This window comes from Ovis aries, chromosome 1, assembly GCF_016772045.2.
Source record: "Ovis aries strain OAR_USU_Benz2616 breed Rambouillet chromosome 1, ARS-UI_Ramb_v3.0, whole genome shotgun sequence".
NCBI lineage: Eukaryota > Metazoa > Chordata > Mammalia > Artiodactyla > Bovidae > Ovis > Ovis aries.
In genome coordinates, this window is record NC_056054.1 from 20,757,330 (window position 1) to 20,775,308 (window position 17,979).

Sequence of the window (17,979 nt, forward strand, 5' to 3'; positions counted from 1 at the left end):
ATTTCAGAACCTATGATTCTGTAAAAATTTGGCACTTTTTTCTGAACACCATGCAAAACCATATGACTTTTTCAATTGCATGTAACAGAGAACTAGTTCAAATTGGCTTTAAAGTGGGGAGGGGTAGATTCATTACCTCATGTAAAGTAAGGTAGCTGAATCCAAGTGCTCAAAGTCTTCAGTATATCTTCCCCATTTCTTGGGACCACTTAACTAGTGTTGGCTTCTGTCCTACATGGACTCTCCCCTTGATTAGCAAAAGCCACCGGTCAGTTCCAGGTCTGTATTCTTTAGCTTCACTCTCTCTATTCCCAAATCTCTAACAGAAGAGATGGCCTCTGCCCCCGAGTTGTTCCAGTGAAAGGCTTTCATTGCCCCACTTGGATGAAATGCCCATCACTAAACCAATTCCTGTGATGATTGGCCATGCCAAGGTCTTAATGCCCATCCCTGGAATTCAGAGGTGGAGATGGCTCATTTGAATCACATTGAAACGAGGGAAAGGGGACAGGGCACAACCTTTAAAAGAATTAAAACCGTTTACCTCAGACTGGAACTTGAACCCATGTGCTGGGACTCAAACCAGGTCAAAACCCAGTTTGGGACTCTAACCCATGTGGCTGGGACTGGAGCCCAACCAAAACCCACAGTACTGGTTTCAGGACCTAATGAAGCTCAGGCTTTTGATGTCTCATCGCAGAAAGAATTCGGTGAGAAACAAAGTGATAGTAAGAATTGGATTTATTCAGAAATACACTCCATAGACAGAATGTGGGCCAGCAAGGAGGATAAGTGTGGCAGCCTTGAAATGAGGTGTGGCTAGTATTTATGGGCTCAGTAATTTCATAGACTAATGAGTGGGAGGATTGTTCCAACTATCTCGGGGAGTTCAGTTCAGTTCAGTCACTCAGTCATGTCTGACTCTTTGCAACCCCACGGGTGTGCTGTATAGGTTTGTCATAGCTTTTCTTCCAACGAGCAAGCATCTTTTAACTTCATGGCCACAGTCATCATCTACAGTGATTTTGTAGCCCCCCAAAATAAAGTTTCTTATTGTTTCCATTATTTCCTCATCTATTTGCCATGAAGTGATGTGACCAGATAGCATATTCAAAAGCAGAGGCATTACTTTGCCAACAAAGGTCCATCTAGTCAAGGCTATGGTTTTTCCAGTGGTCACATATAGATGTGAGAGTTGGACTGTGTAGAAAGCTGAGTGCCAAAGAATTGATGCTTTTGAACTGTGGTGTTGGGGAAGACTCTTGAGAGTCCCTTGGACTGCAAGAAGATCCAACCAGTCCATTCTGAAGGAGATCAGCCCTGGGTGTTCTTTGGAAGGAATGATGCTAAAGCTGAAAGTTCAGTACTTTGGCCACCTCATGTGAAGAGTTGACTCATTGGAAAAGACTCTGATGCTGGGAGGGATTGGGGGCAGGAGGAGAAGGGGACGACAGAGGATGAGATGGCTGGATGGCATCACCGACTCGATGGACGTGAGTTTGAGTGAATTCTGGGAGTTGGTGACGGACAGGGAGGCCTGGCGTGCTGGAATTCATGGGGTTGCAAAGAGCCGGACACGACTGAGCGACTGAACTGAACTGATGGGACCGGATGCCATGATCTTAGTTTTCTGAATCTTGAGCTTTAAGCCAACTTTTTCACTCTCCTCTTTCACTTTCATCAAGAGGCTCTTTAGTTCTTCTTCACTTTCTGCCATAAGGGTGGTATCATCTGCATATCTGAGGTTATTGATATTTCTCCCGGCAATCTTGATTCCAGCTTGTGGTTCTTCCAGCCCAGCGTTTCTCATGATGTACTCTGCATAGAAGTTAAATAAGCAGGGTGACAGTATACAGCCTTGACATACTCCTTTCCCAATTTGGAACCAGTCTGTTTTCCATGTCCAGTTCTAACTGTTGCTTCCTGACCTGCATACAGATTTCTCATGAGTTAGGTAAAGTGGTCTGGTATTCCCATCTCTTTAATAATTTCCCATAGTTTGTTGTGCTCCACACAGTCAAAGGCTTTGGCATAATCAATAAAGCAGAGGTAGATGTTTTTCTGGAATTCTCATGCTTTTTTGATGATCCAGTGGATGTTGGCAATTTGATCTCTGGTTCCTCTGCCATTTCAAAATCCAGTTTGAACATCTGGAAGTTCATGGTTCACATACCGTTGAAGCATGGCTTGGAGAATTTTGAGCATTATTTTACTAGCATGTGAGATGAGTGAAATTGTACAGTAGTTTGAATATTCTTTGGCATTGCCTTTCTTTGGAATTTGAAAGAAAACTGACCTTTTCCAGTCCTGTGGCCACTGCTGAGTTTTCCAAATTTGCTGGCATCTTGAGTGCAGCACTTTTATAGCATCATCCTTTAGCATTTGAAATAGCTCAACTGGAATTCCATCACCTCCACTAGCTTTGTTCGTAGTGATGCTTCCTAAGGCCCACTTGACTTCACACTCCAGGATGTCTGGCTCTAGATGGCCTTAGAAATAGCTGAGATAAGAAGAGAAGCTAGAGGCAAAGGAGAAAAAGAAAGATATACCCATTTGAATGCAGAGTTCCAAAGGATAGCCCGGAGAGATAAGAAAGCCTTCCTCAGTGATCAATGCAAAGAAATAGAGGAAAATAGAATGGGAAAGACTAGAGATCTCTTCAAGAAAATTAGAGATACCAAGGGAACATTTCATATAAAGATGGGCACAGTTAAGGATAGAAATGGTATGGACCTAATGGAAACAGAAGATATTAAGAAGAGGTGGCAAGAATGCACAGAAGAACTGTACAGAAAAGGTCTTCATGACCCAGATAACCACAGTGATGTGATCACTCACCTAGAGCCAGACATCCTGGAGTGTGAAGTCAAGTGGGTATTAGGAAGCATCTTGGGGAAGGAGTGGAGATTTCCAGGAACCGGGCCACTGCCACTTTTTGGTCTTTTGATGGTGCCTTGGAACTGTCATGGAGCCTCTGGTTGTGTCATTTAGCTTGCTGATTGAGGAAAAAGCTATAAGAAAATAACCCAAAATACAGACAAAGATATATGTACAAAGATTTTCATCACAGCGTTTTTATAATAAAAAAGAAAGAAAGGGGACTTCACTGATGGTCTAGTGGTTAAGAATCCACCTTCCATTGCAGGGGACATGAGTTTGATCCCTGGTCAGGGAACTAGGATACCACATGCCGTGGGGGCAACTTAGCCCTCATGACTTGACTAGACAGAAGCCTGCAGGCTGCAGTGGATGATCTTGTGTGTTGAAGCTAAGACCTGACATAACCAAAAAGATAATAAAAAATTAATACATATTTTAGGAAAGAAAGAAAGAAAAGGCCTGCATGTCTAAGGATAGGGGAGTGGTAAAAAAAAAAATATATATGGTAACTCCATATACTAGAAGATTATGCAGTCATTTAAAAAATTTTTAACGGTTTTAAACCATGAGATAGCTATTACAATTTTATTGAATAAGAAAGCAAAACACAAAATTGTCTATACAGTATATTAACCATGTAAAAGGAAACTACATATGCCCAGAAATGAAAAAAAGGAAATACTTTAAAATGTTAGCAGTTTCTCTCTTGATGGATGCTTGATCTTTTTCTCTTTTTATTTGCTTGTATTTTCTACAATGACCAAATATTATTTAAACTTTTTTTTTTAACTACCTCCTCTCAGCTCCTAAATTTGGCCATCTCTTACCATGGCAAGTTATTCGGACACCTGGAAAAAAAAAAAAAAACTTGATAAGTGACAGATGAAGGTTAGCAACATTTTTTTGTGTGTATCTTAAAAATTCTCCCCTACCAATCACAGAAAGAACAGTTTTTTTTTGTAACTGTCAGTCCTCCTTTAGAAAGAATTCATCACTTCGTCACATGAGGGTTTTTTTAAGTAAAACAAAACCTGGGAACAGAACAGAAACTTGTGCTAAACCCTGATATGCAAATGAACAGGCTAACTAGGATTCCAGCGGCCAGTGAAGTACCAGTGCAGAAAGGATGCTCAGGCCGATGGATACCAGAGATCTAGGTAGGAGTACCTCCATTTCAGGTGTGAGATGCCTGAAGGAATTCCATCCTGCCAGTTCTGGGGCTCTGTGGACACATTCTGCCTAAAGGTCCCTCAGATAACAAGGTCTCCCTCACCACAAGCAGTGGCTTATTGCCAATGACCGCTGGCTGGAAAGGCAGACAAGATTATGCTTCTATGACCTCACATATTGTACAGTCTCCAGGAAGTTTCCCTGCCTCCTTCCTGAGTCCCCAGAACCCCTCTAGACTGCATTTCTCTCTCAAGGAGCCATGGCTGTGGTGCTTTCCCTTACCCTCTTAGATCTAACTTTGCCATTGATGATGTGGCAGCTGGAACTGTGAGAAGACATCACACAGAACTTTATTCACTTCCAAGCTCTGACTCTCAATTCCTGAGCCTCAGCTTCCTGAGCTATAAAATGGACACAGTAATCTCTACAGCGAGAGTTGGACTGTGAAGAAAGCTGAGCGCCAAAGAATTGATGCTTTTGAACTGTGGTGCTGGAGAAGACTCTTGAGAGTCCCTTGGACTGCAAGGAGATCCAACCAGTCCATCCTAAAGAAGATCAGTCCTGGGTGTTCATTGGAAGGATTGATGTTGAAGCTGAAACTCCAATACTTTGGCCACCTGATGCGAAGAGTTGACTCATTGGAAAAGACTCTGATGCTGGGAGGGATTGGGGGCAGGAGGAGAAGGGGATGACAGAGGATGAGATGGCTGGATGGCATCACTGACTCGATGGACGTGAGTCTGAGTGAACTCCAGGAGATGGTGATGGACAGGGAGGCCTGGCGTGCTGGAATTCATGGGGTCGCAAAGAGTCGGACATGACTGAGCGACTGAACTGAACTGAATCTCCACAGCACAGAGCACTGGCGCCCTCCGGGCATGCGTGCTAAGTCACTCAGTCGTGTCCAACTCTTTGCGACCCCATGGACTGTAGCCCACCAGGCTCCTCTGTCCTAGGGATTCTCTAGGCAAGAGAGAATAGAATGGGTTGCCATGCCCTCCTCCAGAGGATCTTCCCAACCCAGGGACTGAACCCACATCTCTTATGTCTCTTGCATTGGCAGGCAGGTTCTTTACCACTAGGGCCACCTGGGAAGCCCACTGTCCCACTCCAGGGACTCTCTGTGGGAACCATTTGACAACTCAATCCTCACGTTCCTATAACATGAGTGTGCCCAAAGAAACTGCCAAGCAGTCCAGAACCACAAAGGAATGCTCCCAGGTCTAGCCCACTGGTAGCAGCACCCCTAACCCAGCCTCCCCACCCAGATCTCTACCCACTTCTAGCCAAGGAACAGCCAGCCAGTAGAGCTGGTGACACCCCTCCCATCTTAGGGACAGAGTAATTGCTGGGTGGGACAACAGGACCTCAATTATTGAGGGTCTGTTCAGAGGTCAAAGGCATGCTGAAAACTGAACTCAGATTCCCCTCAAATGTGTTACTCTTTCTGATCCCTTGATCTCTGTCTCAGAACAGCAGCACCCTGGGGACCCAAGTTAGAAATCAAGATCTGCCACTTATTCAATCTATCACCAAGTCCTGTCGCTGCTCCCTCTCTCAAACCCATGCACTTCTTCCCACCCCACTGGTGCTGCATAGTTCAAGCCATTACCCTCCTCCTCACAGGTCTCCTTGTCCCCACACTGCCCCACCAGGAACCTATCTCCTCCTGCCTCTGCTGAAAACTCAACAGCTCTTAGAAAGGAAACCAGGCTCAGGAATTGAGTCTCCACCTTGAACATCCAGCTCCAGCTTACCTTTCTAATCTCATCTCTTTCCACTCCCTGCCTCACGCCTCCTTATTTCCCCCAAATTCACAACGTTTCTCACCCACCTGTTCCTCCTCATGCTGTCCACTCTGTCATTAACATTCTTCCCTTCTTCCTCTTCCACCAACAAGCTGCTACTCATATTCTAAGACTCTGCTCTAATTTCCACTCTTCCAGAAGACTTTTTGCTCCCCATCCTCACCCCCAAACTAGGCTATGTTTTTACTGCTACAACTTGCTGAACACTGTTCCAAGCACCTTTGCTGTCCAAACTCGTTTAATCCTCAAATCCACGGACCCTGGCCTAGGTTTTCTTCTTTTTCTTCTTCTTTTTTTAAATCTATTTGGCTGCATCAGATCTTAGTTGCAGCATGTAGGACTTCGTTGTGGCTCATGGGCTTAGTTGCCCCGTGGCATGTGGGATCTTAGTTCCCCCACCAGGGATGACACCTGAGTCCCACGCATTGCAAGGCGGATTCTCAACCACTGGACCACAGGGAAGTCCCTGTTATTCTTAATTTTACAGATAAGAAAACTGAGGCTTGTAGAAGTTAAAGCAAAATTTCCAAGGCCAAACAGTAGGGCTGAAAACTAGGTTTGGTTTTTTTTTTTAATAAAAAGAGCTGTATTGTCCTTTTCTGATTATAAAAGTAAGAAAAAAGCAGACGCACTCCTCTTTTTGTCAATGTGTTGAGCATCCTTGGTCAAGGACGCAGTAGTCATTCAGTAAATGCCCCTCCTTATGCCTATATATACATGCTGATTTGTATGGATAGCATTTCCTATAAACTGCTCATACCATTCTGCAGGTCTGTTTCCTTAAGTTGGAGCCGCAGCACCCAGCACCCCCACCCGCCTTGTCCTCTCTTCTCCCCTTCCCCTAGCAGTCTCAGGCTCTCAGGTCTCAGATGTGTAACTCCAGTTTTGGTTCCCTGCGGGACAGTGATCATTCGAACCTGGTCTTGGTGTCCAAACCACATCTGTAGTGAGACCAAGCCATGCTCAGGCTTGGGGCTGCCCCTCACAGACCACTCACATACCCACCACGATCTCCACCGCTACACACGGTCCCGAGTCCAACACCATCAAATCTCTCCACCAAAACCTCAGGCGCGGACCTGAGTTCCAGCTGCCCACCCTCTACATTCCTAGCTGGGTTCTTGGTGGTGTTCCAGACCACTGCTTCCGGCTCCACACCAGGCGTTCCGGTGCGTTAATTACAGCCCTGCTCCCACCCCCACCCCCGCACCCCATCCCACCCCCGGCTCCCACCGCCACCTTTATCCCAAGACTGCTGAGGAAGGCACCCCACCCACACCCCCCACCCCGTTCTAGGCCCTGGCGTCCCCGGGTCAGGGCCGAGGGAGACACTTCTGGCCCAGCTCTGGCGCCGGGTGCGTCCCACTTTACGGAAGAACGTCCGGGAATAATCCAGAGCGGATTTGCATCACAGCAACACTGGATAGGCTCACAGCCTTCAAAGCCCTAAAGCCGAGGAAGTCCCTCTCCCGTCACCGCCCAGTGGCCGGATCGGAGGCTGTGCGGAAGTGGAAAGGAAGCTGCTGAAGGGAGGAGATGTGCACACCGGCCGGGAAAGGTGGAATCGCTTCCCCTTAGCTGGGCCCCACCTCACACTAGGAGCCTGGGTCCTGTCGAGGCTAGGATTAAAGGAAAAGTCGGCGCCCTGGGTGGTGAGCGTCTAGCTGCCCCCACCCCTACTGCTAAGAGTCTCCCAGCCCTGGTCTCCTCAGATTGGCCCGCCAACTGCTTCTGGGCCCTGTATCCCTGCGGCCTCCACCTCTGTGACTGCGCACAGAGCGCAGACAGCCCCGAGCCTTGTATCACTGGGTATCAGACTTCTCTTCCTCATGGGATAATTCATTCATCCCAGGTGGCCAGTCGGTGCCCCCTCCAGCTGGCTGCTCTTGCTTTTCCTCAGCCAGGAATGTCTTTTACCCCTTTGCATCAGCTAAAACGTTGTCCTTTCTTTAAGTCCACCTTTAAAACCACATATACCTTTTCTTTCTTTTTCAAATTTATTTAATTTGCTGCACTGGATCTTTGTTGCCGCATGCAGGATCTTTGATCTTCGTTGTGGCATGTGGGATCTTCAGTTACAGCATGGAAAATTTTAGTTGTGGCATGCAGTATCGATATAGTTCCCTATCCAGGGATCCAGCCTGGGCGACTTGCGTTGGGAGCATGGAGTGGTAGCCACTGGACATCCAGGGAAGTCCCCCACCTATACATTTTCCATGAGGCCTGTAGAGGTCTGTGCCCTGCCTCTGTAAGCTCCCAGTATACAAAATCTGAACCTCTCTTTTAGTCCTGACATCTCTGTTGGTGTATCCACCAAGCAATCTTGGCAAGTCCTGTTCCCTTTCTGGACCTCAAACTCTCTCCTCACCCTTACAGTGAAGGATCCTTTAGATGACTCCCCCACCCCCACCAGGTGCCCCTAGTCCTGACCTAGTGAATCACTGACTTCCTTATTTCTCAGCCCCCGATGATGACCCATCTTTGGACAGACCAGGGGTAGGTATCTCTCTGAAATCCTTCCACCTCCTTGGAGTCAGTTGCCTGATGCAGCTGTGCACATTGCTGAGTCTTAGGGATCCAAAAAGTGCTGGGACTCTCAAGGTAGTGAGACTAGTGCCAACATACCATGATGCTATCCCTGCCCCAAGCCCTGGAGGCCTATCAATCAGCTCCAACTTCAGGGGGGAGAGGCTAGCCCATCCCAGAAAGTCAAGAAGCCTCCATTCACAGCCCCTCCCCAACATATACACACTATCTCCAGGAACAGTGACAGCAGCCTCTCAACCAGGACCACTCTCCAACCCAACCTCCTCACATTCAACCCAGTTCAGCTATCTCCAATCTGAGCTGGAGCATACCCAGAGTTCCCAAGACAAGGAGTCTCAGTTCAGCTTTTTCACAGTATGAGCTGTCAGTCCTGACTGCAAACTTTTCTAAGTGGAACTTGTCACCTTTCAGAGCCCGCTGGAGAGACTACTTCTCTCTGAAACTCCATTTTACCAAATGAAGCCACATGAAATAATGCTAATCTGAAATCACAGCGCTCAGAATTAAGACAGACCTGGTTGAGATTCCACTCCTATTGCTCCCTAGCTGAATGATTTGAGGTTATGTTATTTACCCTCCCTGAACCTCAGTTCCTTCATCTATAAAATGGGAGCAATGATTTATACACACAGGGTGTTTGTGGGCTTTGCGTAAGATGCCCAGTGATGAGTGTTATAAAAACACTCATCATGGACACTGACACATATAGCATGTCAAACGTGAGCACTATTTCTATTCTGTCTTCCCTGCCTCCTCCCCGAAGCTGCCAGACACTTTCTCTGGAAGCTGAGAATGGAGATATCTGAAGCTGAAACTGATCTGGATGAAAGCAGGACTATAAAATACTAAAAGCTGCACTTAGGACCCAATTACAGACTTCAAAAAAAGAGCAAAGGAGGTTTGGGGCCTAGAGAGGGGACAACATTTACCAAAGAACACACAGCAGGTGTAGGTAGGTAGAGCAGGCCAGCAGGGAGAGGAAGGCAAGTGGGAGTGTGGGTAGAGGTCAAGGCTGAATCCAAGGACAGTTAGCTGAGCAGGAGGATCTCCATCGGACATTGCCCCATTTCCCATGCCCAGAAGGGCCTGGCATTTGCCTTTCTCTGGAGCCACTCCTTCTGGGTTCCTGAGTTTGCAGTAGTTTCCCAGAAATGCTAGGTAAATATCCCTGTTGTTTACTGAGTAACCAACCCCATAATCAGACAAGGGTCCCCATACAAAATGTTGCCTCAAACTTGGCTCCTTCCATAGAGATGCCCGCCCCCAACAGGCACCACCCCAGACAGACGCCCTCCACAAGGTCCCCTATCAGGGCCTTGCTGGGGGCTGTGAGCCCCACCCTACAAAGTGGCTTTGTTGTATATCATGTTGCTCCAAGATCAGCATCTCTTTAGAGAGGGGTTGCTCTTGCCAGCAGCCCCAAGAAAAATGTAGGATACGGACTATTTTCTGTTTGGAACCTTTCTGGCAAAAAAACAAACAAAAAAAACAAACACCAGCCAAGGGTCACCCATTCCAATGCGGTAAATAGTCTTACTAACCTTTGAAAATGTCCTGAGCCGATGTTCACCCCAGTCCTGGAGAAGCTGGAGGCATTAGGGCCAGTGTATTTTGCTACTTGATCTTTTCCTTAGGTTGTATTTTCTTTGTTTATATAGTTCCCCCTCTCTTCTCGCTGCCACTTCACTCCCCTCACCCTCAGGAACCAGGAATGTGTCCTTATGAAAGAGGTCTGTCTTCTGTCTGGTTTATTGCAGGTGTGTTACCTCACCCTAACTAAACTCATATGTCCCAAGCTCTGCCTCCTCCTTCAAGTTCATGTGAGAACTACTGTGTGTGTCCCCCGTGGGGAATTCCCAGATTTAGACCTCCACGCTTTACTAATTGACTTCTCAAGACTTCCATCTCAAGGATACTCTAGCCTTGTCATCTGGGACTCACTGATGCCAGAATTCTGTGTTTCTAAGATGCTGTTACTTGCATTGCACCATGCTAGAATTCTGTGATACTAAGATTCTATGACTATGGATTCTATGCATCCATAGTTTTGTGATTTTTGTTTCATAAATTTGTCACTGATATGATGACGTCAGAGTTCACTTGGCATAGGTTTCTTGTGTTTGTCCTCCAGAAAATGCAAATATCTGCTCTAGGTTCTTATCTCTGAATTCGCTGAAGGCAGAGGAAGAAGCTAGCTGGATGGGTCAAGGGTAGCCTTCCTACTTCACCTGGGGCTGCCAGGTATGAGACATGCCCTGAGAAGCTCAGTCTTAGGCCCATGGTTTCAGTCCACCCGCCTCCCCCAAGCCTCTCAAAGAAGGCTGAGCACTGAAGAACTGATGCTTTTGAACTGTAGTGTTGGGGAAGACGCTTGAGAGTCCCTTGGACTGCAAGGAGATCAAACTAGTCAATCCTAAAGGAAATCAACCCTGAATATTCATTGGAAGGACTGATGCTGAAGCTGAAACTCCAATACTTTGGCCATCTGATGTGCCAAGTTATTGGAAATGACCTTGATGCTGGGAAAGGTTGAGGGCAAGAGGAGAAGGGGATGACAGAGGATGAGATTGTTGGATGGCATTACCAGTTCAATGGACATGAGTTTGAGCAAACTCTGGGAGATGGTAAAAGACAGGGAAGCCTGGTGTGCTATAGTTCATGGCGTTGCGGAGTCGAACATGACTTAGCAACTGAACAACAACATCTGAGGGCAGGAGGAAAAGCAGGCTCCTTTACAGCCCCTCCCACCCAGCTTCCTTTCCTCCCTGGACTGCCTGCAGGTCCAGGAAAAGAAAGTTTACTGGGAGACTGGCCTGCCCAAATGGGCAGAGAGGGAGGGTTAAGCACAGGGCAGGGAGCCAGTGGAGGAGATATGGGAGATCCCCAAGGGAGCCCTGCAGCTTTCCCTGAAGGTAAGGAAGGAACAGAGGCCGGAAGTTGGGGTGTGGATGAGGGCACTGGTAAGGGTGGGGTGACCGGTATTGCATTGTGGGGCTGGAGCTGGGCTTCCGGCTATTGACCCACTGGTGACAAGGGACCTCCAGCCTGGCGCCCTAGGGGCTGTCTGGTCAGCCCCTACCCACTGGCTCTGTGCTCCTGTGCCTGAGTCAGACTCCAAGGAAACAGGAGTTGCTCTCCCAGGAGGGCAGGAGTTGGAAGTGGAGAAACTGATCCTCCAGAGCAACTTTCTGGGAGGGGCCACTGAGGCCAAGAAAGGGGCAGGAGTTTCTCAGTGTCACACCAGAGAATGGAAACTCTGGGCTCCTGAATTCAGCTCACACTCTCCAAAGGGTCCCAGTATTATAAAACGCTCCTCCAATGAGACCATTTGGCCACACTCCATGTTAGAGGATAGGCCCGCCTCCAGGCCACCTCCCTGTGGTCTAGACCTCTCCTCCAGCCCTGCAGCCCAGCTGAAGCTGCCAAACCCGATTTTCCAGTGGTTGCCCCAGGCTGGGTAAAGCAGGAAGCCCTCCTCCAGGCATGAGTCCTTCAGGCCACAGGCATTCCCTCCCCCACCTCCTGATGTCATCCCCTGCTTCTTCTACGGCAGTGCCGCCACCACTTCCGCCTCCACCTGCCTGCCATCTCCCCTGGGCTGCTCCCTGAGCAGGGGCAGGTGTGGTCCAGCACTACCCCTCTCTGGCCTTCAGTTTTCTCATCTACAGATGGGGAATACTGCACTGCCTCCCAGGGATCAACTGTGGGGAAGCTCCAGAGAAAAGAGACCTGAATAGCAGTGGACCGCCATGTGGATGGAGGGCTGGTGCAGTGTTGGGAGCACAGAATGGGGTGTGAGCAGGAAGCAGGGCTTGGTGGAATTCTGGAGGTGCGGTGGTTGCGGTGAGACGTACAAGGTAAAGGGAATGTGTCCTTCTGGTTTCCTCAGGTCACCTCTGTGAGAGACAGACCATCATCCCGGCCTGAATGCCCTCGTTACCAACTCAGAGCCCTTGCTGCAGCTCAGGGCTGCACCTACGTGCGCTCTGTTTAATGTCTGTCTCCCACTGAGCTGCAGCTCTAACCAGGAAGAACTCCCACAGTCATGCTCACTGCTCTATCCCCAGAACTTGGCATCCTCCCTGGCATATAGCAGGCACTACTGACCGAGACACAGTTTCAGATTGAAAAGCAGAAGGAGAGGCACCCTAGGGGCTGGAGACCAGCCAGGTCAGCTCACCTAACCCAGGCCCCTTCTCCAGGCTGCCATACTGCCCAAGCCTCCTCCTCTGGCCTGGGAGCCTGGTGTTCTCAGCTTCCAGGGAGCCAGGACTGGGGTGGGAGAGAGTGAACCGGATTAGCGATCCAGGGGGTCACCTAGACTAGGATGAGGGGGACCATTGGCTGTGGCTGTCTCTGGGAGCTTGAAGGGGAAGGAGAGTTGGGAACCTGGCGGGGGAGGGGCAGTGAAGGAGCCGTCATTGCAGAGGAAGCTAAAAATAGCCAGAAGAGATGATGTCATTGGGTTCCCACAGCTAAGCAACCCCCTCTGTCTCTCTCTCTCTTACACACACAGACACACACATACACATGTGCATGCACACACACACACATCCACACACAATCTCACAGCCCCAGATACACATAGACAAGTGTGGGCAGGCACACACACACCCGTACACTCTCTCGCATAGGGGAAGGGAGGCTTCTGGGTCCCAGGGCCACGGAGGCAGGGAAGCCTGCTGAGTGTGTTTGCAGGAGTGTGTGCCTGTGTTGGCATGAGCAGGATTGCAGATGTCAGTCTACATGCCCGTGTGCTGTAACCAGGTGCATGCATGTGTGTGTGTGTGCTCATTTGTAGGCGTGTGTGTGTGTTGTTACCTGTGTCAGGTGGGAAGGTTTATATGTGTCAGTGCATATATCTGTTTATAGGGGTGTACTTGGCGTGTACCTGCATGCAGGTGTGAATTTGTTGCATTGTTTATCTGTATCAGTTGTGTTTATACGTCTGCATGTGTTCCTGGACTGTGTCACACGTCTTTATATGTGTGGGCATCCTTGCAGGCTTTGGGCACTAGCTAGTCAGCCTCCGGCTCTGACTGGGGGTTCAGTACCTTCCCCCACACCCTGAGAAGCCTCATCCTCCACCAGTGCAGTCTGGACACGATGTGTCAGTGAGTTCTCTGCCCCTCTCCTCCTCTCAGGTCCCAGCCTCTGGCAAGCCTTGGAGTGGAGGAAAGCAGACACAATTCATTTTCTCCTCACAGGCTTCCCAGGGGGCCAGGCCAGAGGTCTCACAGTCCTCTCCCACCCCCGCCCTCCTGGAACTGGATCCAGACCTCGGGACACTGGGACACTCACTCACTTGTGCATAAAGTGACACATGAGAGACAGTCCCTGCCTCTGAGACACAAACTCCACGGAGACACACCCCGCAGAAACCCAGTTACACCCGATGACACATGGGCGCACACGCAGAAATCCAAATGGAAAATCCCCAGGCCTGAGTGCTTAGCACCCTCCCCCTTCCTGGACGCTAACTCAGTCTCGCCCCACCCCCAAAGGCCCCAGCTCAGCTGTCCGTCCGGGAAAATACCGACCTCAGAGAACGGCTGTGGGGGCTGAGGGTGGTGCACCCCCTTGGAAGCTAACCCTTTCCTACTTCCTGGTGACCCCACCCACCTCCTGGCCTTCATTCCTCCTGCCTCCCTGACCCATTCATACCCTCACACACACACACACACCTTGACACACACAGCTGGCCACAGAGACACACTCATCGCAAAGGCACACTCAGCCACGTCTGCTTCAACCTCCATTCTCTCCGTCTCACTCACACTGACCCTCACAGGCACACAGAGGCACACACACCTTACACTCAGACACTCATTACCCTGGAGCAGTGCAATCTGTCTTTCATGCCTTCTTTTTCTGATTTATGCCTCTACCCTTCTCTCCAACGACCCAGGTCCCTATACCTTCCAAGATGTCTACGGAGACTCTTTTCCCTGTTCTGATGGAAGTGCAAGGCAGGAAGGACCCCCACCTCATAGGCCAGAGCAAAAGCTGAGGCCAAAGATGGTATGTGTTGCTGACCTTGTACTATCCTTCCAGTGTCTTCTGTGATGCCTGCTGCTGCCGCTGAAGCCTGTCCCTGGGAGCATTCAGCCCTAGCCCTGCCCTCATACCCTCCATAGTCAGCTGGAAGCACCTGGGAGTGGAGGAAAGTAGTTGGAGCAGAAAGGACTGTATTTGTCTGCTGTTCACAGTCCGTGGCCCTGAGGAGATGAAGGTCTGGAGCCAGCCAAGCTTCTGGACTAGTTTCTGGATGTTTCTAGAGGATCAGAAAGCTGCCAGGTTGACAGAGGTATCTGAGAACTGAGGAGAGGAGGGAGAGGAAAAGAGTGAGGAAGCTCCGCTGCTCTTAGATTCTCCCGTTTCCCCAAGCCATCCACTTCAGCCAACACGTCCCCCTCCGTTACGGTGCTCAGACTCTGGGTGCTAGAGTGCCTGCACAGGCCTCATGTGGGTAGGACTTCAGGGGCCCTGTTCTCCTCCCCCACCGACCCCACCCTGGCTCAGGCCCTCAGCCTACCTTGCGGCGGAAGGATCAACACCCTGGTGGTGGCAGTTTGGGTGTCATTGATATCTGTGGCCGCAGTGGCAAGATTGGTGGTTACAGTGGTGCCAGCTGGGCCTTGCCGTTTCTGCCGGTACCTTCTGCGGCTACACTTGAACATCTTGGGAAAGCGGGGCCGAGGCCAACCCACTCCTGGCCTGCGGTAGGGGGAAATTAAGCCCCGGGGCCGAGGGGCACGGACAAGCTGAGAAGGCCCCATGGGCGCAGTGAGCTTCTGTAAGGTGCCTGATGGTGTTACTGGCCAGGGTAACACGGCCTCTATGACATACAGAGCTTGTGTATGAGTGATGCTCTTTATTACAGAGCCTGGGCCCCAGCCGCTCCCTAAGGGTCTGACTCCCCCACAATTCCCTCCAGGGATCCAGCCCCAGAGACAGAAAACTTCAGTTTAGCCCCTTGGGAAAGGAACTCTGAGTAAAAAATTCACTCCCTCACCTTTTCACTCATCCAATGTTAATAATATTAACATTGTTTACTGAGCACTTACTATGTGCCAAATATGGTACCAAGTCCTTCACAAACATTACCTCATCTAATCCCACAACAACCCTACAAGGAGATTCTATCATTATTCCTATTTCATTATTTGTGGTTCAGTTCAGTTCAGTCACTCAGTAGTGTCCAACTCTTTGTGATCCCATGGACTGCAGCAGGCCAGGCCTCTCTGTCTATCACCAACTCCCAGAGTTTACTCAAACTCATGTCCATTGAGTCAGTGATGCCATCCAACCATCTCATCCTCTGTCATCCCCTTTCCTCCTGCCCCCAATCTTTCTCAGCATCAGGGTCTTTTCCAATGAGTCAGTTCTTTGCATCAGGTGGCCAAATTATTGGTTTCAGCTTTAGCATCAGTCCTTCCAATGAATATTCAGGACTGATTTCCTTTAGGATTGACTGGTTGGATCTCCTTGCAGTCCAAGGGACTCTCAAGAGTCTTCTCCAACACCACACTTCAAAAGCATCAATTCTTCAGTGCTCAGCTTTCTTTATAGTCCAACTCTCACATCCACACACGACTACTGGAAAAGCCATAGCTTTGACTAGACAGACCTTTGTTGACAAAGCAATGTCTCTGCTTTTCAATATGCTGTCTAGGTTGGTCATAATTTTTCTTCCAAGGAGCAAGCATCTTCTAATTTCATTATTTGTGGTAGTTATGTTCTAATAAATCACCACAATCACGGTATTAGCAAATATTTAGCCAATGCTTCCAGGAGAAATACAGGATTAGATTCATACCAAGCTCTGGTCACAATATCTTGTCAACTCACCAATAACCTAATTTATGTGTGTTTCTATTAAAGGTGCTTCATTTAAAATATATTGATGTCATTAACATTGAACTCATAGCCAATAGCACTATAACATGTACCTGAATAAAGTTTATCCAACACAAGTATTTTCTTCGCAAGGCACATGACAGTCTTCTTGTACTTAGGAACACTAGAGAGCACTTCAGTATTATGCTGGAGCAGGGTATTTAATAGCAAAATCACCAACAAAAAGCACATAAGTGCAAAAAAGTGACAGACAATAAGTAGGCCACAAAAAGAACACTTGTTTATATTATGAGAGCCGAAACAAGAAAGCAGAGCATCCCCTTGTTCAACCTCATCAGAGAACAAGCGTATTGCACAACTTGAATTTTTTTGCTGCTCTACACACGGACATGGATGACCACTAAAGTGCCATGAGTGTGCTCTGGACTTACAGATCATTTTGCGAGCGGGTAAATTCACAGATGTGAAATCCGTGAATGATGAAAATCGACTGTACAAGGAAACCGAGGCTTAGTTGAGTGAAGTCACACAACTAGAGGCAGGCAAGGATTCAGATCTGGGATGGCCAAGGTCCAAAGCCCAGACATTTAACTCCTGCTATTCTGCAGTCAAGGCTTCCCAAGTGGCTCAGCGGTAAAGAATCCGTCTGTCATTGCAGGAGACACTGGGTTCAATCCCTGGGTTGGGAAGATCCCCTGGAGGAGGAAATGGTAACCCGCTCCAGTATTCTTGCCTGGAGAATCCCAAGGACAGAGGAGCCCGGTGGGCTACAACCCCTGGGGTCACAGTTGGATACGACTGAGCAACTGAGCACACAGCACATTCTGCATTCATTCATTCATTCATTCATTCATTCATTCAGAAATGTGCACTTAACTTTCTGTATCTCTCTCTTTCCCCATACTGAAAAAGCAGATGAAAAGAGACTCTTATAGGATTATTGTGAAAGGTGAAAAAAACCCTACGATATAAGTTACACGTTGAAAACATGATCTGTACAAATATTCACGTTAACAGCCTTCCTCTCTTTCCTGTCTCTTCAGCTGCCTCCTCCCATTATAAAAACAAATTAAAAATCTTCCACCCCACACCCCCTCTGGCTGTGACTCTCTTTGTTCTGAACTTTTCACTCTGTGGTCATTCGCTTCTGTCCCAGAATGGGAAGAAAAATCTCATTTTTAATCTCGTCTTAAAACCCTGTAACTATCCTGTTATACAGACCAGGAAATAGAGGCTCAAACCCAAGTCTAAGAAATGCCCCCAGGGTCACACAGCTAATAAGCAACAGAACCAGGATTGGAGCACTTGGCTTGAGTGACTTAAAAGCCAAAACTTTCCCAGCAGCTCAACATCAGCAGCCGGGAAGGGACTCGTGAAGATGGGGATAACAGAGCTGCAGAGCTTTCAGGGGAGGGCAGCGCTTTTGTTGGACCATGGTGCCCTCTGCTGGTAGGAATGGAAAGGGTGTATACAGAATGCTGAGAGGACAGAGGAGAGAAAAAGTGTGGGGAGGGAGGAAAGACGCAGAGAGAGAAAAGATGGGTTGAAGTTTCGTGGAGGGAGAAAGAGGAAGAGTCGTTTGTTTGCCACTCAGAGTAGGGGAGAAAATGCCAAGCCTGGTCACTTCCTTGAAAGCATGTGTGGGCATGCCTGCATGAGTGTGGGGTGTGTGCGTGTGAGAGAGAGAGCTCCAGTATGTATCTCAGATGTTGCT

General features: G+C 48.6%; 1 protein-coding gene and 1 long non-coding RNA gene across 2 annotated transcripts; both read right to left on the reverse strand.

The window, feature by feature from the left end:
• Positions 1–726: 726 nt before the first annotated feature.
• On the reverse strand, positions 727–10,315 carry LOC132658715 (uncharacterized). The gene is made up of 2 exons (XR_009598679.1): positions 9,947–10,315; positions 727–3,728 (listed from the first exon to the last, which is right to left on the reverse strand). It is a non-coding gene; the product is annotated as an uncharacterized LOC132658715 (long non-coding RNA).
• A 2,387-nt stretch (positions 10,316–12,702) lies between these two features.
• P3R3URF (PIK3R3 upstream open reading frame) lies at positions 12,703–15,235 on the reverse strand. Its single transcript, XM_042242878.1, has 2 exons — positions 14,941–15,235; positions 12,703–12,794 (listed from the first exon to the last, which is right to left on the reverse strand). Exons 1-2 carry the CDS (start codon positions 15,182–15,184, stop codon positions 12,703–12,705), a joined length of 336 nt encoding a protein of 111 aa, XP_042098812.1. The 5' UTR covers positions 15,185–15,235.
• Between the last annotated feature and the right edge of the window lie 2,744 nt (positions 15,236–17,979).

Coding starts and splice junctions, on each gene's coding strand:
- P3R3URF (XM_042242878.1), bottom strand. CDS start 15,184: ATGGGGCCTTCTCAGCTTGTCCGTGCCCCTCGGCCCCGGGGCTTAATT. Junction 12,795..14,940: donor GTTGATCCTTCCGCCGCAAG/GTAGGCTGAGGG, acceptor CTCCCCCGCCAG/GTTCCCAACTCTCCTTCCCC.